Source organism: Dasypus novemcinctus, chromosome 4 (assembly GCF_030445035.2).
Source record: "Dasypus novemcinctus isolate mDasNov1 chromosome 4, mDasNov1.1.hap2, whole genome shotgun sequence".
In the NCBI taxonomy this organism is placed as follows: domain Eukaryota; kingdom Metazoa; phylum Chordata; class Mammalia; order Cingulata; family Dasypodidae; genus Dasypus; species Dasypus novemcinctus.
Window position 1 is genome coordinate 166,644,937 of NC_080676.1, and position 20,865 is coordinate 166,665,801.

The 20,865-nt window shown below is 59.3% G+C and overlaps 1 protein-coding gene across 4 annotated transcripts in view; it reads right to left on the reverse strand.

Moving 5' to 3' along the window:
* Window positions 1-10,019: 10,019 nt before the first annotated feature.
* ITGB2 (integrin subunit beta 2) overlaps window positions 10,020-20,865 on the reverse strand; it is a 49,597-nt gene continuing 38,751 nt past the window's right edge. For all 4 annotated transcript variants that reach the window (XM_058296345.1, XM_058296348.2, XM_058296347.2 and 1 more), the window contains exons 9-16: window positions 20,500-20,589; window positions 18,754-18,894; window positions 16,838-17,025; window positions 14,792-15,036; window positions 13,741-13,960; window positions 12,540-12,742; window positions 10,538-10,704; window positions 10,020-10,352 (exon numbers count right to left, since the gene is read on the reverse strand). In XM_058296345.1, coding sequence (XP_058152328.1) covers window positions 10,290-10,352; window positions 10,538-10,704; window positions 12,540-12,742; window positions 13,741-13,960; window positions 14,792-15,036; window positions 16,838-17,025; window positions 18,754-18,894; window positions 20,500-20,589 — 1,317 coding nt within the window. In that variant the 3' untranslated portion in view covers window positions 10,020-10,289. The remainder of the gene's footprint in view (window positions 10,353-10,537; window positions 10,705-12,539; window positions 12,743-13,740; window positions 13,961-14,791; window positions 15,037-16,837; window positions 17,026-18,753; window positions 18,895-20,499; window positions 20,590-20,865) is intronic.

The window sequence follows — 20,865 nt, forward strand, 5'->3', positions numbered from 1 at the left end:
AAATTAAAGTAATGGTTAAGTTCATTTAATATGTTATAAGTTGAATGAAAGGTATTTAAAGGTGTTATAAAATTAATAGGTTTTAAAAAAATTAATAAAAACTGTAACTAAGAGTTAAAATCATTTATAAATGCATTTATATTATAAAACAGTGGAAAGACAATAACTGAGATTATAGCTGGGTGAATTTAGCCTGAAACTATTATTTAAGTGTAAATTCTACACTAACCTTTCCTTTGTTTATGGTTACTTCAAGCCTAACCTCACCCTTTGCCTTTGCCTATGGTTATTTCATAATTGAGAAGAGCTGGGACATCACTGTCTCCTCTCCTGGTATTAGTAACCCTTTCTCTCATGAATTCAAGTATAAACTAAATAAATGGCTGCCTGATAGAATAAGGTTAAATGGCCACTGGAGTTTTATTATCTCCAAAACCAAAAGGGGGGTGGAGGGGGAGAAGTCTCCTGCCTTGACGGTCAGTGTTCCTAAGAGTGGCAATTCATGAGAGAAAGCAGTCTGTCTCCCTGAGGCTTCAAATAGCCTCAGTAAATATATATAAAATTAATCTTGTTGCTTATCCAAAATTCTGCTAATTTCAAAGTAAAATATAAAGTTCTAAAACAAAATGGTGCTAAGGCATTGAGAACATTTTGGTTATTACAATCCATTAAGTAAGAAAGAAAATTCTTGTAAACTGCATGGTCATAGTGCAAATTAAGAAGAGTTTCAAAAGTCTTTGAAAAGTTTAAAGTAACTAAAGTCATGTTGTTGTGTCAAACTATTCATGTCTGCCTATTTGCTCAAATTGTTGAGGTTAAATATGCAGTTATATAAGTAATATGTATTTCTGGACCCCTAATTAATTAAGCTAAACAGTATATAAAATAATGCAAATTACAAGTAATATTGTTGTGGAATTTAAGAGAAGTTCAATTAATTGAGTATAGAGAGGCCAGGACTCAGCAATGATTTTGAGAAGGAAAAATGGTTTATTGACGGCCGGCCGGACTCGGGAGCTTTCAGTTTGAATCCCGAGCCCCGAACAAGATTTTCAAACGTCTTTTATACAGAGAGGAAAGGCCAAATGGTCCCTTTGTTTCAGTTCTCAATAGGCTTCAATTAGCATATCTCTTCCACATCTTAGGTAAGCTTTTAGCATGGACTCCAGACATTCTAGATAAGCCTTTAGCATATTTGGTTTTTGCATTTTCCCTAAATACTTAAAGTTTATAGCCCCCGCATTGTTAAACATTTCCTGGGACTGGAGCTGCTGCCAGTCCCCAAGGGCAGGACTGCAGCCCCCCACCGTTCCACACCCACAAGTCAAACAACTTAGTTATCTCTGAAGAGACAAAGAGCCTTCCACCCATAGCCCACATCAATATCAATGAGTTGTGTTTGTGTCTAACTCTTTGTGTCTGCCCATTTTTAAAAAATGCTTAATGTATGCCTTCATACATCAGGATAATATCAAATTAACAAATAAAAATTCTTAAAAGAGGTCTATTCAAATTGTTAAAAATTAAATATGCAGTTATATTTATAAATATTCTTAAAGCCCAAATTGAACTAAGCAGGATGAAAAAGTCATAGAAATCTGATTATGGAAACAATTGGGAAAGGGCCTCCTCTTTGCAAGAGCTTTTAAGGCAAGACTAGGTGTGGCAGATTAAACCTATCTACTAGGCTAGGGAATTAAGAATCAGTTTGCCTGGTAATTTCCCAGTTTAAACCTTTGTCAGCCATAAATTGAGAAAAAAAAAACAAAACAAAGATTAGGTTAATTTTCACATAAGAAAAATATTGATGTAACCCGGCGGCCTGCTGCCTCAGTCTCCCACTCCCGGGTTGGACAGCAGTGGAGACCAGTTTAGGCCAGTCCTATGGGCAGTGGAAGGATGCCCAAGAAGGAGCTAACTAAATCGGTGCCATTTCAGCACTAAATTCTATTCCTTATTTGAAAAAGGGGGGAGCAGGTAAAAACTAAAATGGTTGGAATGTGATAGAGGAAGCAGTTAAATCAAACTTTTGTGTGGGAAAGTTAAATCTCAGATAAGCTGTAACTTCTGAAGTATCCAATCTATGGAAAAACAGGAAGAGCTTGCATGCTATGCTTAGGGGTATAAATTGTGTCATTTTTCTTTGTTCGTGGCACCAGCCATATCTGGCTCTGCACCCCTTCTTGCAAGATTGAGAATAAATTATTTTCTTCTCCACAATCTGGTGAGCCTTAATTCTTCCAGAAGATTTCTTTCCAACAAAATAAAGGTAATTAGTGGCTCTATTAACAAATTTCAGTAAGTAAAGGAAAGTCCATAAAAACTATGGAGAGATCTTTCCTGGGTTATGATTTTTAAAAAATTAAGTAATTGTGTAATGTGTTTTAAAACCTGGTAGTCAGTATGCATGTGTTTTAAAACCTGGTAGTCAGTTATGCTTTTAAATTAATAATTTTCATAACTTAAAGAAAAGAAGTTTTTAGCTTCCTGTAAGGGAAAAAGAGAACATTCCTTGCATAAACTATTATGGTTTCAATTTTATTTAACTTGAGTGTAATCTCCCATAGTTAATTTATAAACTAAATTAACATATGTACAAAATCTTTAGAGTAATGAAAATTGTAAGTTCACATTGGTGAAATTAGGCTAAAGGAAAAAGATTGTAGATATGCTCTCTTAAATAAAGAGTAAATTTCTTTCATTGGTAATTGTAATTTAGTAAGTTTATTTAAACATGAGGTGTCTAGTCAATGCGGTTATAGTCAATTATAAAGAGTTTGTAAAACATCTTCCAAACTGAAAATGTTTAAATAATTCTAGTTGTAGAAGTCATTGTTAACTAAAGAAACTTAGATTGGTATTGGTAGCAGAAATAACTTCATGATAATAAACCTGTCTGAAGGCCACTGCAAAATACACATTTAAGTAAATGGTAATAAAAAGTTGTCTTGATTCTATTGGAAATATTCTGTTTTCATTCTAACAATGAAAAATAATATTTTTCCTCTATTACTAAAGTAAAGTACCTACTGTTATCTTCATAGTAAAATTGTGTAAGTAAATAGTCATTTGATATATGTATTGCGTTAAGTTGTTTAAAATATATATAAAACAAGGAATAAACTTTAACATTGTCAAACTCTTGTGCATTCGAACCAGGCCTTGTATACATTACAGGTGGCCTCTCCATGTGAGTTATTGGCTAGGCTGGTCACTGACCCCTCAATTAAAAATATGTGCTATATCAGTCTCTGGTTCTGCTCCTGAAGTTGATGGAAACTATATTGCAGTTTCAAGCTCCTGCAGCCAATAATGACTCGGTACAGCCAAGTGTACAATGGATATCGCCTCCAGACTGGCACTGTTCCATGGTGCCAGAGAGCACTATGCACCAGGCTAGTAGAATACTGGAAAATCTCTGGAATACTGGAAGGATGCTGCAACTTGCTCACTGCGTTGAAGAACATGCTAAGTGGAGCCATGATACCAGGCGACTGTAAGTAAAACTTAAACACAATTGGCATTATGGCCTGCTCTCATGGAGAGATAACATGTAAAGTATTACAAACCTGAAACTCAAAACTAATAATTGCAACTCTGAATCCTTATGCATTAAGTAATACATTAGTTAATATTAAGTGCTGCACTTTTATCCTGTACTAAATATATGCCTAATAATTGTAATGTTATCTTTTCTATTTTGGATCAAGTGCAGAAGTATATTAGACATGTTAAATTCCTGGTAAAATCATTTTCTAAACAGTTAATAACATGTCTATAGAATAAGGTGGCAGTCTCAGCCAGTCTCAGTCAACTTCTATATTCTGCTGTACTCTGCTGTGTAGCAAAGGTGAGGCTTGCTTGCTGATGGTAAGTCACCTATTGAACAAGTCAAAATTGCTAGAAATTGTACAATGAAAACCAAGGTGTAAAAATCTTTATTCTGTAGTTCTGATCACTCCCACAGGTGAAAACTAAGAGTATTTCCAAATTAGTGTTCTAATCCTGAGTGAAGCCAGTTGCCCAAGGAGTACCAGTTCACCAGGAGCATCTGACAGAGCGAATGAGTGTCAATCATTGAACAGCTTGGAATGTGTCTTCAGACAAAGCTAAGTGTCTGTTGCAATTTCTCTCTAAAGATGGATAACTTAAAAAAGAATATATATGCTGTTCCCACCAGCTTTTAAGGAATGCCATCTTTATAGGCATCTAATCTTGTCTATCTCTGTAATCCAATGTGTCCTCTTTTAAAAACGGGTATTCCAAATTTTTAATTAAGTTTGTTTCCTTCAGAGTGAACATCTTATTAACCATATGAAAATTTCATCCAACTTCGTACAGAATGCCAGATCCATCTTCCTCCAGTTAGAATAAATTAAAGAGTTTTTACACCTTATTAGGCAATGACTACAGCCCATGGCCAGCAGGAAGCAGTTACAGAAAAGAGATCGTCTCCCTTCAGCACCCCTTTTAAATTAAAGGTGTAAACTCTTTAAGAGTAAAATAAAAGTAATAGATGGATCTGGAACCTGACTGGAAATCCACGTGAGTGCCAGTGGCAGCAGAATAACTGCAGGAGGCCCCTGCCCAAGATTCTGCTGTCCAGAATGAAAAGCTCTAAACTTCTAAAAACGGTCCTGGATGCTGTACTAAAGACTGATAAATAATCAGTCAAGACAACAAACAGCCATCCACCTCATAGCTCCAACAATAATTATGCCAAAGCTTAGCAAGTTAATCTTTGGCAGAAAGGGGGGAATGATGTGGGCTATGGGTGGAGGGCTCTTTGTCTCTTCAGAGATAACTAAGTTGTTTGACTTGTGGGTGTGGAACGGTGGGGGGCTGCAGTCCTGCCCTTGGGGACTAGCAGCAGCTCCAGTCCCAGGAAATGTTTAACAATGCGGGGGCTATAAACTTTAAGTATTTAGGGGAAATGCAAAAACCAAGGCTTATCTAGAATGTCTGGAGTCTTACCTAAGATGTGGAAGAGATATATGCTAATTGAAGCCTATTGAGAACTGAAACAAAGGGACCATTTGGCCTTTCCTCTCTGTATAAAAGACGTTTGAAAATCTTGTTCGGGGCTCGGGATTCAAACTGAAAGCTCCCGAGTCCGGCCGGCCGTCAATAAACCATTTTTCCTTCTCAAAATCATTGCTGAGTCCTGGCCTCTCTCTACTCAAATAATTGAACTTCTCTTAAATTCCACAACATTTTTGGCGACTCTGGTGGGACAATAAATGAAGGCCAGAGACGGTAGCATTTTGCTGCCCCTTCCAAATCCCCGAGGAAGCCGGGAGGACTCGGGTGAACCCCAAATCTGGGCGCCCCTGGATTAAATTTAATCCAGAAAAGATGTGGGCTCCACCAGAATCTTCCCGACAAAAATCGAGGGCAATGGAAGGTTTGCTGGGGATCCCTCCCCTCTCCATTCCAGGACATGGCAGTTCAACTGGGTGGCCTTTAAGCCTTCCCTGTAGCACCCCAGGAGCGGGCCCCGATGTGGTTGGACTTCAACGGGCCCCGGCCCAGGGCCATGGGCAAGCACCGCTCTCTGGCCAGGCGGACACCACCGGTCACTGCGTACTTGTGGAGCACCTCCCCCCCCCCCGGCCCAGTCTTGGACCTGCCTCTTCTGGTTCAAATGCAGCCCGTCTTCGTCTGTACCTCGTAATGTATAAAATGATGTTTAAAAACTCATTTGTCGTGGGAAGCAGAGAAAACTCCAGCCCAGTGTTAGATCTACGGCCGCCCAAACCAACACTCTTCTATCCTGACAACACAACCACAAGATGTCCTCGTTTAATGAGAGCCAACAGACAATAGGCATTTGTAAATGTGAAACAACACGCAACTGGGAAGCAGATGTGGCTCAACCGATAGGGCGTCCACCTACCACATGGGAGGTCCAGGGTTCAAACCCCGGGCCTCCTGGCCCGTGTGGAGCTGGCCCACGCACAGTGCTGATGCGCGCAAGGAGTGCTGTGCTACGCAGGGGCGTTCCCCACATAGGGGAGTCCCACATGCAAGGAGTGCACCCCGTAAGGAGAGCTGTCCCGCGCGAAAAAGTGCAGCCAGCCCAGGAGTGGTGCTGCACACACGAGGAGCTGACGCAGCAAGATGACGCAACAAGAAGAGACACAGATTCCCGGTGCACTGAAGAACACACAGCAAATGGACACAAGAGGGCAGACAACTGGGGGGGAGGGCGGGGGGAAGGGGAGAGAAATAAAATAAACCTTTATAAAAAATAAAAATTAACAACATACAATGAATACAACTATATACATACACGTGTTTTTTAATGGGAGGGTCAATGTTCCACTTTTTAAATTTCACTTATAACCTTTTTTTAAAATTTTTTAAATCCCCCCTTGGGGCTTTTTGCATGCTGTCTGCTCTCTGTGTCCATTCACGGCACACTCTTCTGTGTTCCTGCTTGTCTCCCTTTTCTGTTGTCACCTTGCTGAGTCTGCTCTCCGTGGCGCCCGTGGGCCAGGCGGCTCTCCGTGGTGTGCGGGCGAGCCTGCCTTCACAAGGAGGCCCCGGGACGCGAGCCCAGGCCCTCCCACGTGGTAGCCGGGAGCCCAGCTGATGGAGACACAGCCGCTTCCCCTACAACTATGTTTTAATCAAGGCCATCATGCTTTGAGTTTTTGGACAATTCAACAATGTGGATGTTAAAAAAATACTAGTTAATTATAACTCACATAACGCCAAGATTTAAATGGCAAAGGCGGGGAGAAAGCAGTATTTAACTTAAATAACACACCTGCAGTCCACAGACGTATATTCAACTGATGCTTCAACCTCGTGGGCACGACCCACGTGGCACATTGTATATTGAGCACAGACGACCCAGCCCTCGGGAAACAGGAAATCCACCACTTCAAGTGTGAGCTTTCCCGCGCCTCTGAGGCGAAAGGCCTGGGGGGCACTGGCTGACCACCTCACTTCCCCAGGTCCCAGAGGTCGCTGGGGAGTCACGGGCACCCCGGGGGCCCAGCACCCAGCCCTCCCTGCCGCACCGCCTCCTTCCCGCCCGGCGCGCCTCTCCGCTTGCCCGCCAGCCGCCCCCTTCGCGGTGTGTCCCCCCACAGCCCGGGGAGACGGAAGTCCAGTGAGCAGGCCGGGGCGGCCCTACCCTAAGCCAGGGCAGGACAAGCAGCCCCAGGGCTCCCACACGGGCTTGTCAGAGCCCCGGGCGGCTGAAGCCACACCCAGAGGGAAGGCCCCTCGGCCCGCAGACGTGGGGCTGGCGGGCGGTCATCTGCAGACCCCAGCGGGCTGCAGCCCCCGTGGACGTCGGCCCTGCCCTCTGGGCTCTGTGCCAGGTCGTGCCAAGGAGCCCCCCTGGACTCTTGGTCCCACGCAGTCACAAGGGGCCTTCCTGGTGTTTCGGTCGTGCCCTGTTCCCACGTGTGCCCTGCGGCCACTCTCCCTGTGGTATCCGCTTGGGCAGTGGGAGGGTCCCCCCAGCAACGGGGGTGGGGTGGGGGTGGGGGCCAGCGTTGGGGCGGGGGGCCCTGGGGTGGGCGGCTCCGCACCGGCCCCGGGCAGGGAAGCCGTGCAGCCGGGGCCGTGGGCAGCTCCCGGTGCCACCCCAGCGGGCGCGGGCACATCGGGGCCGGGGAGCTGGAGCCCTGCTTCTGAGCAGCGCGGATGAGTGGCGCCTTGACCAGCCCTGGCTCTGCGGGGCGTCCCCGGCTTAGCTGAGGACAGGGTGAGGCCGGGGTGGGGGCCTGGGGCTTTTGTTTTTTATTTTTTTAACGTTTTTTTCTTCTTTTCTTTTCTCTTACACAAATACACTGGCGAATCATGCAACGCTCCCAGCACTGGGGGCAACCCTGAGCCTCACGTCTGCACGCTCCTTTGCCCCCTGGTCCTGCGGTGGCAGAACCTTTCCCCTCTCCCTTGTTATTCACAATGACCCCTGCCTTGTCTTCCAAACGGAGGAACACGCCGTCTTTTCTCCGCACAGCCTTGGCATTCGAACGCCCACTGCTGGAGGCCCTCTCTCTGAGCTCTGGCTTGCCCTTCTGACTGTGGCCATCACCGCGTCACCCACACCAGCAGCAGGAAGTCTCTTCAGCCGTCCCCTGATCTCTTTAGAGAGAGAATGTACAGATTTTTGGCGCCTGTGCTGTCAGCACAGTTGATCACGGCTCCTACCGGGAGACCCAGGGAAATCTGGAATTTTGCACCGGAGGACTCACCACATCCTCATTTCGACATCTTGGACCCTGGAAAAGGGGGCCTGGGGTCTTAGGCCCGGCTCAGCGGGGACCCTGGCTGGGGCGGAGGGTGGCGGCCGCGGGAGGGCAGCGGCCCCGCGCAGAGCCAGTTTTCCGCGGACCAGCACGGGGCCACACCTGCCCCGATGCCCAGCAACTCCCAGGGGAGGGCTGCAGGCGCAAAGGTCTCCCCCGGGAGAACGCGCCTCGGGGCTTCCCAGCCGCCCCCGCGGAGTCCTCGGCACAGGGGAGTTGGGGGAGGCCTCCGCGACCCCAGCATGTGGCGGGGCACGAACGCCTGCGCTCCAGGACGTCAAGGTCGCGCGGCCGCACAGCAGAGCAGGCCCGGCCCTCGGCGTCCACGGTCCGTCCTGGCGCTCTGCTACCGCCCAGGAGCCCGGTGAAACTTTCCTGGCTATTTTCAATTATTTGCAAACTAGAGGGAAATGCCACAGAAACAGGAAATGGGCTGGGGCGAGCGACAGCCGACACGAGCCTGCCGGGGCTGCCCGGCACCGCAGGTCCACGGGGGTGCTGCTCCTGCGTGGGGGCTCAGGCAGCTCCCCGCGGCTCTCCTGCTTGCCCCCTCCCGGCGGGGGTCTCTGCTGGCGGGGAAAGCCCTACCTGGGGGGACGGCTTACCTGGGGTCAGCCCCGCTTGTCGCCCCTCCTGAGGCGGAACCCCAGAGCCCACCTTTCCGCTGATAATTACTTTGCTCATCGGTAGACAACAAAATCCAGGGGAACCTGTTCAAACCCGGACCGTGCCCCCTGGGTTCCAGTCCAGCGGGGCGTGCGGGGAGGGGGGGGAAATGGCCAGGACTTGGGCCCCGGCCTTCGGAAGCCCTGCTCTAGGTCCCCTCTGCGGAGCACCCGAGAGCCACAGAGGCAGCCCCCAAAGCGGCCACTCAGGACGGCCAGCGGGGCTGTCCTTACACCCCCGGTGCGGGCCGGCTGAGAGCCCCCCAGCTGGAAGTGTCGCCCCCGGTGCGGGCTGGCCAGAGCCCCGCTGGAAGGGGTGGGGGGCGGCCGCGCCCCAGGCCCGGCTCCTTCTGGGCCTCTCCGCTTCCCTGCGGAACGGTCATGCACAGCGAGAGGCGCCCGGCACGGGGTGACCCAAGCCGGACAGCTCCCCGCATAGCGCGTCACCGGCTGGCGGGCGCCCCGGGTGCAGGGTCCACCGATGCTGGCATGCGGGACTTGCAGCTTTAAAACCGGAACGGGCCCGGGCAGAACGGGACGGCTGGCCCCTGGACCTGAATTTAACGCCCCCTTCCCCCCGGCTGGTCAGTGCCCTGTGGGGTCGGCGGCCTGGCCTCGGCTCAGGGCTGAGCCCCGGGTCTGCGGTCCCTGGCGGCCCGTGTGGGCCCCCGGTGTCCCCAGGGCAGGCGGAGCCCAGCGGAGATGGATGTGAGAGGCCGAGGGTGGACGTGCGCCCAGGCTGCTGACCGCCGTGTGGCCGCACAGCCCTCCGTGGTCACGCAGGGTGGAGAGGGCCACGCTCCAGGGCCTGAGGGAGGCCGGCGTGGATGGGAAGGTGGCTGGGATTTGGTCCTGGGGCGGGGACAAGGGCTCGGAGAGGGCCGAGTGAACCTGCATGCGTGAGCGGGGCCGACGCGTGGCGGGGGAAGGAGAGCCGAACCCCCGGCTGAGGGCGCGGCACGCACCGCAGCGCGGGAGACCCGGTGGGGCGAGGACCGCTCTGCTCCACCGCTGGAGCCCGGCTGGCCCGGCGCCTCTTGGGAAGGTTTATTTGTCGTGTACGAGTGACGGGTTAACACCATAATGAAGGGAAGGTGACTTTATACATTTAAGAGCATTACATATAAATAGCCTTGTGCCACCTTTGATCTGATCCTGTAAACGGAGAGCACGATCTAACCGTCCACGCAGACGCCTAGCCGGGCTGATTTCAGGGCAGGAAAAGCAGGGAACGGCGGTCAGCCGGGACAACTGCCCGGAGCCACGGGCCACGTCGCGGCGGGCGCGGGGAGGAGACGTGTCCTGTGGGCGGTCCCTCGTGGACGGCGAGAGGCCGTGTCCTCGCCACGGGCCCCTAACTCTTGGCAAACTTGGGGTTCATGACCGTGGTGGTGGCGCTCTTGAAAAGCGGGTTGTCCTGGCGAGACAAGCAGACGCGGACGTTAGCGCGGGGAGGCGGGGGGCGCGGGAGCCGCCCCTGAGGCCCCCGGGCGGCGCCAGACCGCCGCGCGGCGGGAGGAGCTGGCGCGGGGCGGCTTCCCGGGCCCCCCCAGCGGCGCGCGCCCCGGGGGGCGGACGGGCGGCCCCGCTGCCGGCACTCACGTTGTTCCACTGCGACTTGAGCTTCTCCTTCTCGAAGCGCCGGTACTCGCGCAGGTCGCTCAGGTGCGTCAGGGCCTTCCAGACGCCCAGCAGGAGCAGGCCGATGAGCACGACCCCCGCCACGGTGCCCCCCACGATGGCCGCGATGTTGGGGCCCTTCACGCACTCTGCGAGCAACAGCGGCGGCGTCAGGCTCTCGGCGTGCACCCCTACCCCGCCCCGCCAACGTCCTCGAGGAGTGCAGGGCCCCGGCCCCGGCGTCTGCGGGCAACGCAGCTGCGGCCGAAGGCGCCCCTCGCCCACGGCGGCCGGCAGACCTTGGTCCGCGCCCCGGTCGGCGCCCCCAGAACCACCACAGGCCCGACCGCCGCAGCCCGCGGGTCGCGCGGGGTGGTGAGCGCCGGGCCGGGCGGGGGCTCGGGGGTCTGGGCAAACGCAGGCCCCGCTGGTGCTGCGGAGGCGTTTTTAGGGGGGCTCGTGCCTGCGGTCGGTTGACTTGCGGTCTCCCTAGATCACGTGGGTGGGTCTCATCCAGTAGTTGATGGATGGACGGATGGACAGAACGATTAAGAAAAGGCACAAAAGGCTAAAACTAGGTAAATCTGGGCATCTGGGCAAGAGAAGACATTGGAGCCCTACGTATTCTCTTTGTGCTGTTTTTGCAACTTTTCTCTAAGTTTGGAGTTATTTCAAGAGAAAAAAAAACCGGAAACAGGTTTCCCAGAGGAGAACGCCTGTGCCCAGGCAGCAGCGGTGGCTCTTTCTGCGTCCCCAGCCTGCCCTGGGGATCCTGGAGTCGTCCCTCCAGGTGAGCCCTTTCCACGGAACACCGCCCCGCGCCCGCCTGCCCGCCTGCCCGCCGGCCGGCTCCTCTAGAGACCCTGCCCGCCGCGCTGCGCCGACCCCGCGGGAGCGCCCCACGCCGGCCGCAGCGACGTGGGCACCGAGGCTGCAGGGCTCCTCCAGGGCCTGCTCCCCGGGGAGGGCGCACCCCAGGTCACGGGTGCCGGGATCTGAGACCCACGCCGGGGGCGGCGAGGGCGGCAGGTGACCTGGCTCAGACAGCGGGTGCAGCCCATCTGCCGGTCCCCCGCACCGGCCTGCCCGGGAGCCTCACTGCCCTCCCGGCGTCTGCGGCGAGGGACCCGCTCCGTCCGCCGCGGTGACCCGCAGACCCTGTGCCCCGCTGCTGCCCCCGCCCCTCCTCCGGCTCCCTCCACGGGGGTGGGGGTGGGTCTGAGCCCTGCGCGGGTCGGGGGGTGCTGGCCACACTGGTGCGTTCCGGCTGTACGGCTGCCCTGCGCGGGAACACGGAGGGGCCCCCAGGTGCCGTGTGCCCGGGCCCCCGGGTGGTTGTGTCCAAAACCCTTCGGGTACAGCCCACCCTGCCATGCCCAGCCCCCTCGTCGTCGCCACCTGCTGCGCCGCCCGAACCTGCCCGGACCCCGGGAGCCCCCCTTAGGGTCCGTGATCAGGAGCCTCGCGCTTCGGCCCAGGCGTGGCGTCCCTGCCACCCGCAGCCCCGACCGGCACCTCTACCTGGCCACCCGCAGCTCTCAGGGGGACGTCCCAGGCCACCGCTCCCGTAACAGAGCCGAGGGCTTCCCGCCGTGTCAGAAAGGGGGCCGAGCCCCCGTGTCCAGGCCGGTGCCCCCTACCGCCCTGCCGCGGCCGCCCGCTGTCCCTGCCTCCCAGCCCCGGAGGCCCGTCCCTGCTTCTCCGCCACGGCGCCGGCCTCCCGGGGCCCCCGCCGCCTCCCGCCCACCACGGGCGCGCATTTCTCCCTTGCCGGCTGGGACCCCTCCGCCCCTGGCCTGACTCCCAGGAGCCAGGATTGTGTCCCCATGGTCACCGGAACCGGCGCTGCAGACCCTTGCCCCATGGTGGGAGCTGCGCGCCCTGTGCCGCCGTCCAGGCCCGGGAGCTGGCACGTGGCCTTCGGTGCCCGGCCAGGAACCCACGGTGTGCCGGGGAGCCCCGGGAGGGGCGGCAGGCGGCTCACCGCGGTGTTGGTCCACGTAGATGTCGTACTTGTCGTGCCCAGACAGCTGGCGCAGCGTGTAGCTCATCCAGCAGCCCTCCGAGTCGCGCTCCTTGCAGGCCCGGCCCCGCACCTGCGAGGTCTGCAGATGCAGGTTGCTGCACGCCGCGCTGCAGTTCTTCGCCAAGGGGCCCTTGGAGAACATGAGGCACTCGGCGCAGGAACTGCGGGTGAGCGAGAGGGCGTGTGCATGGGCGTGCAAGAGGGCATGCCTCAGGGCATGTGCATGGGCGTGCAAGAGGGCGTGCCTCAGGAAGCGGGCTTGGCCCAGTGGTTAGGGCATCCACCTACCACACGGGAGGTCCGCGGTTCCAACCCCGGGCCTCCTTGACCCGTGTGGAGCTGGCCATGCGCAGTGCTGATGCGTGCAAGGAGTGCCCTGCCACGCAGGGGTGTCCCCCACGTAGGGGAGCCCCACGCACAAGGAGTGCGCCCTGTAAGGAGAGCCGCCCAGCGCGAAAGGAAGTGTGGCCTGCCCAGGAATGGCGCTGCACACACGGAGAGCTGACACAGCAAAATGACGCAACAAAAAGAAACACAGATTCCGGTGCCGCTGATAAGGATAGAAGCGGTCACAGAAGAACACACAGCGAATGGACACAGAGAGCAGGCAACGGGGGGGAGGGAGAAATAAAAAAAAAAAAAGGGCATGCCTGCGGGCGTGTGCATGGGTGTGCAAGAGGGTGTGACTGAGGCATGGGCATGCAAGAGGGCATGCCCGGGGGTGTCTGCATGGGCGTGCAAGAGTCTGTGCGTGGGAGGGGTCCGGGGAGCTGGGCCTGGTGTGCTCGGGGCGGGGCGCCTGGGGGGCCTGCAGGGAAGCCTGGGTGTGGAGCCCTGGGGGGACCTGGTTTACCTGACACTGGGGGGACCCCCGGGAAGACCCAGGCCTTGGCCCTCCATGAAAGTTGCCGGACGCCCCAAGTGTGCAAGTGACGGGGAGCAGGGGGCCTGGGGCCTGCAGAGAGCCCCCTCCCAGGCCAGGCCAGCCCAGGCCTCTTCCCCCGCTGGAGGACAAGCCACGGCCGGCAGGTTCGCTGGGCGTGGAAGCCGAGGCCCAGGGGGTCCCTCAGAAGGCCCCTCGGCAGTGGGGAGCCTCCCTGACGCACCCCCCCGTCGTTGGAGCCCCCTCTGAACCCCCATCTGCACCCCGCACACTCACATGTACTGGCCACAGGGCGAGGGGCAGCCGGGGCACTCTTCGCAGAGCGGCGGCTGGTAGCCCGGGTCGCACACGCACACGTTGCACTGGCAGCGCCCGCGTTCGTTGCACTCTTTGCCGCGCGTGGGCAGGCAGCCGTCCATGGACGTCCGGCACTGGCAGGCCGAGCCCTCGAAGCCCTTGTTGCAGTGGCACTTGCTGCAGAAGCAGCTCCCCCGCTCTGCAAGGCAGCACAGCCCGTCGGCCCGCGCCCGCCCCCGGGAGGCAGGCGCCGTCTCCCCTGCGTCAACCCGGGGCCGGGCCGCCTGCGAGTGGGGCCGGCTGCACCCCACCCCCCGCCACGGGCCGCGAACAGCCTGAGTCACCGTTGAGGGGAGCGCGCCTGGCCCGGCCCCATGTGCAGGCCCCGTGCAGGCCCCCCGTGCAGGTCCCCGTGCAGGCCCCCGTGCAGGCCCCGTGCAGGCCCCGTGCAGGCCCCCGTGCAGGCCCCGTGCAGGCCCCGTGCAGGTCCCCGTGCAGGTCCCCCGTGCAGGCCCCCGTGCAGGCCCCGTGCAGGCCCCCGTGCAGGCCCCGTGCAGGCCCCGTGCAGGTCCCCGTGCAGGTCCCCCGTGCAGGCCCCCGTGCAGGCCCCCGTGCAGGCCCCGTGCAGGCCCCCGTGCAGGTCCCGTGCAGGCCCCCCGTGCAGGTCCCCCGTGCAGGCCCCCGTGCAGGCCCCGTGCAGGCCCCCGTGCAGGCCCCGTGCAGGCCCCCGTGCAGGTCCCGTGCAGGCCCCCCGTGCAGGTCCCCCGTGCAGGCCCCCGTGCAGGCCCCGTGCAGGCCCCCGTGCAGGCCCCCGTGCAGGCCCCCGTGCAGGCCCCGTGCAGGTCCCCCGTAGACCCCCATGCAGACCCCCGTGCAGGCCCCCCGTAGACCCCCGTGCAGGCCCCGTGTGCAGGCCCCGTGCAGGCCCCCCGTAGACCCCCGTGCAGACCCCGTGTGCAGGTCCCCTGCTGCCCCTCACCCTCGCCCCGAAGAGCCCCTCCGCCCCTCCCGCCCCCTCGCAGCCCCTCACCCTTGCCCCCGCAGACTTGGCCGTCGAAGCGCTCGCAGTTGACGTTGTCGCACTCGCAGTACTGCCCGTAGATCTTCTTGTTGGGGACATCGCTGGTGTGGCACGAGCACGCCCCGCAGATGCAGTCCCCCAGCCCGGAGCAGATGATGGAGCTGTTGTCCTTCCGGCAGCTTCCCTCCAGCTCCTGGCTGCTCCGGCCCTGCGTCTGGCACTCACAGTTCTTCCCGATGTAGCCGGCGTCGCACCTGGGGAGGGAGAGGCCCTTGCCGTCAGGACCTGGCCTTGGGTTGAGGACGCCTGCTGTCACGCGTGCTGCCTGCTTCTCCCCAGTGGCTGCTGAGTGCACGCAACAGGCTCAGCACGTGGCGGTTCCCGCTGGGGCCAGGGTCTCGTGAACTCAGCAGCGATGCGCTGGCTCCGGCAGGCCCCACGGGGACCCGTGTCCAGGAGCCGGGCACGCAGCCCGAGCGCGGATGCCTGTGCGCCGTGGGGTGGCGCCTGGGTGCTGGGTCCTCCCGGCCCCCGTTCCTGCCTGCCGTCACCTGCCTTCGGGAGCGGCGCAGGGCAATGTGTGTTCAAGGGGGGCAGTAAGACAAGCACACGAGGCGCCGAGCATGCAGCACCCCAGAGAAGAGCCTTGGGGTGCCGTCCACCTCTCGGAGGAGAGCCGCGGAGGGAGCGCCTGCGGCAAACGCTGAGCAGTGGGCGGCACCCATGCGTCTGACCCTGTGGCTCTCAGGACCCCCCAGGAGTCCCACACCGTGGCTGCACACCAGGACAGGAGGGGGGGCAGCTGCCGTCCCCTGTGGCCAGAGACCACTATGCCCGGGGGCTGCTGGGCAGAGCAGTGGGAGACGGGGCGGCCCAGGTCCCTGCTAAGGTAGGACACAGCTGGAGAGCTGGCGTGGCCCGCGGGGGCCCGGGAAGCAGTTCCGCCGGCCTTGCCACCAAAGCAGCCTGTCCTGTGGCCTTTCCTAAGCGGTATGGAGAAGGCACCGGCCAGCTCAGTGTCCACGGACCGTGCCTGGACCACCCGACGCCCAGGCAGCTCGCTGGCCCTCCTCCCCCTCCCTGCTCCTGCTGCCTCACCAAGTGGCTCTGTGCCTCTGGGGGCCTCGGCTTCCCCCTCTTACCGGGGGAGCAGCTGGTGGAGCTGTTGCAGCTGTTTAAGTGAGCCTGCTGCGGGGAGCGTGAGGGCTGGTGCAGCGGGGGAGGCCAGCGGGGGGGTCAGCCAGGGGGTCAGCGCGGGGAAGCCAACGGTGGGGGATCAAGAGGGGGAGACCAGCGGGGGGGGTCAGCGGGGGAGTCAGTGGGGGGGTCAGTGGGGGAGGCCAGAGGAGGAGGCCAGAGGGGGGTCAGCGGGAGGTCAGCGGGGAGGCCAGAGGGGTGGGTCAGCGGGGGAGGCCAGCTGGGGGTCAGCGGGGGGGTCAGCGGGGGGGTCAGCAGGGAGATGTCACCACGCTGGGGGCAGCATGGGCCCAGGCGGCAGTGCTGCCCACCACGGGGCCTCAGTGGGGCCCAGGCTTGAGGTGGCGTGGGCAGGTGGGGCCGTAGGACAGGGACGGGCAGAGGATGTTCTGAGGACAGGCGTCCTCCGGCCGACCTCCGGGCGACCGCCCACTGGGCAGACCGGCCCTCCCTCTCCCGGGCAGGCTGGCCCCGCTGCTCCCCGTGGAGGGGCCGGGCACGTCCAGGGCCTTCTGGCTCTCTGGCTGAGGGGGCCCAGAGCTGGTGGTGGCTGCCGGTCGGATCACCCGGAGGCCCCAAAGGCCGGGGAACGGAGCAGGGGAGAGGACGCGACTGTCCTGGGCTGCAGGCACCCCCAGGGCGGGCACGGCCGCCCTCCTCCCCGCTGCGTCTCCTCGCTCCCTGCGCCCTGGTGGGCCCGGGTCCTTGCCCCTTCGGTCCCCAACCCCGGGGGCCAGAGACACAGAAGAGCCATCAGCACCGCTGACCCGCCTGAGGGGCCCGGGGCTGCGCTCAGGTCCAGCCGTCCTCGGCCATGCCGTGGCGCGGTGAGCGCAGCCCTTGCTCCCGCCGCCGTACCTGCAGATGCCGCACTCCACGTCGCCCTTGTCGTGGCAGTGTCTGCGGTCGCGGCTCGCGTCCCTGCAGCGGCACTCGCACTGCGGGAGCACCTGCACCGTCACCGTGTCCGTGAACCCCAGGGGCCGGATGACGAACGAGTGCTCCTTGATGCACGTGGTGGCCGTGACTCTCACCTGGAAGGTGACCTGCGGGCAGGGAGCGGCCGGACTCAAGGCGAACTCTGGACTCCCGGAAAGAGGGGCTGGGCGCCCCCCATCCCCTTCGCCAGGCTGACGGCTGGACGGGGGGCCTGTCTGGGGGTCCTGGGAGGGACGGGGTTGAATTAGAGGGGAGGGGAAAGGAGAGGGGGCTAGCACGGAACACACCGCGCTTCTCCAGGTGTGGGGGAGAGCTGCTGAGAGGTGAGAACGGGAGGGGACCGAGGGGACCGGACAGGCAGGCAGGCGCGCTGGGACCTCTGCTGCGCGAGCCGCGGCCCAGTCCCCGGCGCGCGAGACCCTCTGGTGACCTAGACTGGGGGAGGGGGGTCTCGAGGAGCACGTTTCATCCAACGTGAATCAAAAGGGGAAGCGGACTTGGCTCAATGGAGAGAGCACCCGCCTACCACCTGGGAGGTCCAGGGCTCAAACCCCGGGCCGCCTGACCCGTGTGCAGCTGGCCCAGTGCAGTGCTGATGCGCGCAAGGAGTGCCCTGCCACGCAGGGGTGCCCCCCCATGCAGGAGCGCAGCCCACCCAGGAGTGGTGCTGCCCACGTGGAGAGCTGACGCAGCAAGATGACGCAGCAACAACAAAAAAGAGACACACAGAAGAGACAACATGAGATGCAACAAACTAGGGAGCTGAGGTGACGCACGAGAAGAACGCACAGCGAACGGACACAGAGAGCAGACAATGGGGGGGAGGTGGGAGAAATTTTAAAAATATCCCAATAGCCTTTGAAAAAAGAGAGAGAGTCTAAGGAGCCTCCGTGGAGCACTGTCTGCGGAGCTCGTCCCTAGGTCTAGGATGCTCACAGGCCAGGCACGGCAGGCAGTCCCGGGGCAGGTGTGGGTGACGTCTAAGTCCAGACGAAGGCTCGGGGGAGTCGGGTCGGGGCAGGGGCCTCTGGAAGGCGCCGTCGCCCGAAGCCCCCCCACACAGCACTGAACTTCAGGGAACCCGGGCTTGTGAAGAGCAAGCCGCGCGCAACGTGAAGCGAAATCCACCTCTCCACAGCGCGCTACGGCCCCCGCCAAACAACCGCGAGGCTGTGCGGAGAGCGACCAGCAAATCACAGAAAATGAAACGGAATAACTCCCTTGTAGGTCTCCCGGCACGAGGGGAAATCTTTTTCCTCACCTACAACATTTGGAAAGGAACACGTTTGAAGGAATTCCCGTGTCATATTTTAAAAGGCAACGGAAAGCAGAGATTTCGCCGTGTTAGCTCACAACAAGCGACAGGAAAAATGGATTTACGGTTGTAACAAATTTGAATCTAAAACATTAAGAAAATAACCCACTGCCTGTTTCTGATCATCAGTGGGTCCCACGGCTCATTTTTTGTGAAAACGCAAAAAATTCCAAAGTATATCAAGAAAACCGAGGCCCCAGGTGAGTAGAGCCCGAACCCTTCGCCGCCCACAGGGGGCGCTGTGGGCACGCGGGCCTCGGCTGGCGCGGGTTTGGCACTTTTGGGGGAAATTCTGCTTTTGTACCGACAGACGCGATACCGCGCCGTGGAGGGGGAGGCACGCGACTGCGTCGCCGCCCTGCCGCTCACGGTGCGGGTGGACGAGTTAGCCGCTTCGCCAGGGAGGACTTCCACCGGCAGGCCAGGCCCGGCTCCGTCCTCTTAAACGCCCGCGGCCCCGCGCCGCCCTTCCCAGCCCGTCCCCCTGCCCGGGGGGCTGCCCGGAGGGGGCGGCGCTCACCGGGACGTTGATCTGCACTCCGTCGCAGTCGCCCCGGGCCTGGTCCAGGCGCGACTCCCCGTTGCTGCAGAAGGAGTCGTAGGTGACCTTCAGGGTGTCGGGAAGGGCGTTGTGGTCCAGGAAGACCCTGGAGGAGAGTTTCTGCAGGAGGAGGTGGGGGCGTGAGGGGCGCGCCGGCCCGGGCCAGGGCAGAGGCTGCATACCGCTGTCCTGCCCGGGAGGCTCTCGGCCGGCGTGGGTCAGAGCGGAGGCCCACGGGATGGCCGGGCCACTCATCCTCAGCCCCCACGCCCGGCACGGCGGAGGCCCTGCTGGACCGCGGGCAGTGGAGGAGAGGGGGCGGGGGCAGGATGGCGGGGAGGGGGGAAGGGGAGGGGGAGGGGGGAGGGGGGAGGAGGGGAAAGGGAGGGGAAGAGAAGGGAGGGGAAATGGTGGAGCAGTTTGATACAGTGATGAATTCCAAGAATAGATACTGGATTATGTCTGTAACCTGGTCTGTATCTCGGCATGATTGAGTTATGACTGGGGCTTTGACTGGGCCATGTCAGGAGGGCGCTGAGTCCCCGCCCCTTGGTGGGTGGTGACTCACAGATAAAAGGCATGGCGAAGGACAGAGGTGGAGTTTTGAGCTGGAGCCTTGGAAATGAACACACAGGAGAACACAGAGGAACAGAGATGACTCCCGGGAGAGAGACGAGCAGTTTGCCTTTTGCCTGACAGTCTGCAGCTGGCCTTGTGGAGAGAGCAGAGGAGCTGAGCCCAGAGGAGCCCAGGAAGCCTGAGCCCTGGCAGCCGTTGGCAGCCGTCTTGCTCCAACACAGGGAAACAGACTTTGGGGGGGAGTAACTTAGGCTTCATGGGGAAGCGGCTGTGGCTCCATCAGCTGGGCTCCCGCCTACCACACGGGAGGCCCTGGGCTTGTGTCCCGGGGCCTCTGGTGAAGGCAGGCTCGCCCGTGCGCCGTGGACAGCTGACGCAGCAAGATGACGCAACAGAGGGAGACAAGCAGACACTGAAAAAACGTGCAACGAATGGACACAGAAAAGAGACAGCAAAGAGAAGAAGAATCTGCGGGGTGGGAGGGGAATAAATAAATAAAATAAAATCTTAAAAAAAAAAATTATGCTTTAGGGCCTGGTAACTGTAAGCTCCTACCCCAAATAAATACTCTTTGTAAAAGCCCGCAGACTTCCGGTACCTTCCATCAGCACCCCTTGGGCTGAATGACAGAGGTGGGGAAGGAAGGGGGAGGAGGGGAGGGGAGGGGAGGGCTGCAGCATCATTGGTGCAAACACAGAAACACCAACAGGCGGTGTGGAGCTCCAGGGGTGCCCCGCTCTGGGGACTCGGGGCCCCAGAAGGCTCTGACTCAGCACTGGGGCGCTCTGGCGCCACAGGACGCCCTGAGCCCAGCCGGCTGGAGCCCGGGTGCCGTGTGGCCCCTCCAGGGAGACTGAGGGCCAGATCCCTGCAGGGCTGCCCAGGGCCTGGGGGCTGCCAGCCCGAAGGCTTCCTCATGGGTCACGGCCACGGGAAGGGCAGGGACGTGGCCCCGGGGCGCCCCAGCCGTGCCCGCACCCGCCCACCCCATCTCCACTCCGCAGCGGGAAGAGCGGCTCCAGGCGAGCGGGGCGGCCTGGGGAGGGCCGGGCGGGGCCCGGGGCTGCGGGCGGCCACACGGGCCCAGCTCCCTCTGCGCCCACCCCGCTGGCCGCGCCCGTGGGCCCGCCCGCCAGGGACACGCACGTTGTAGGCGTTCTTGATGAGCTGCACCACGTTGCTGGAATCTTCCGACAACTCCCCGACCGCCGACTTGGGGATGATCTCCGTGAGCTTCTGCGGGGGCCAGAGGGGGAGACGCCGCAGCTAGAACCCCGCGCCCCGGAACCCGGGGGCTCGAAGCCCGCCGCGGGCTTGCGCATCTCCTCCGTGGAGGGGTCAGCGGCGTGCTGCCCGCCGCGGCGGAGGACAGAGCCCAGGAGTGCGGCCTGCCCGTCCCCGCTGCAGGTGCTCCCGGCCGACGTCACGCCGCCCGTGGATGGCTGGGCTCCCCGGGCAGCGCCCGAGACGGGGGTCCTGCAAGCCTGGCTGGCCACGACCTCCGGGCCACGG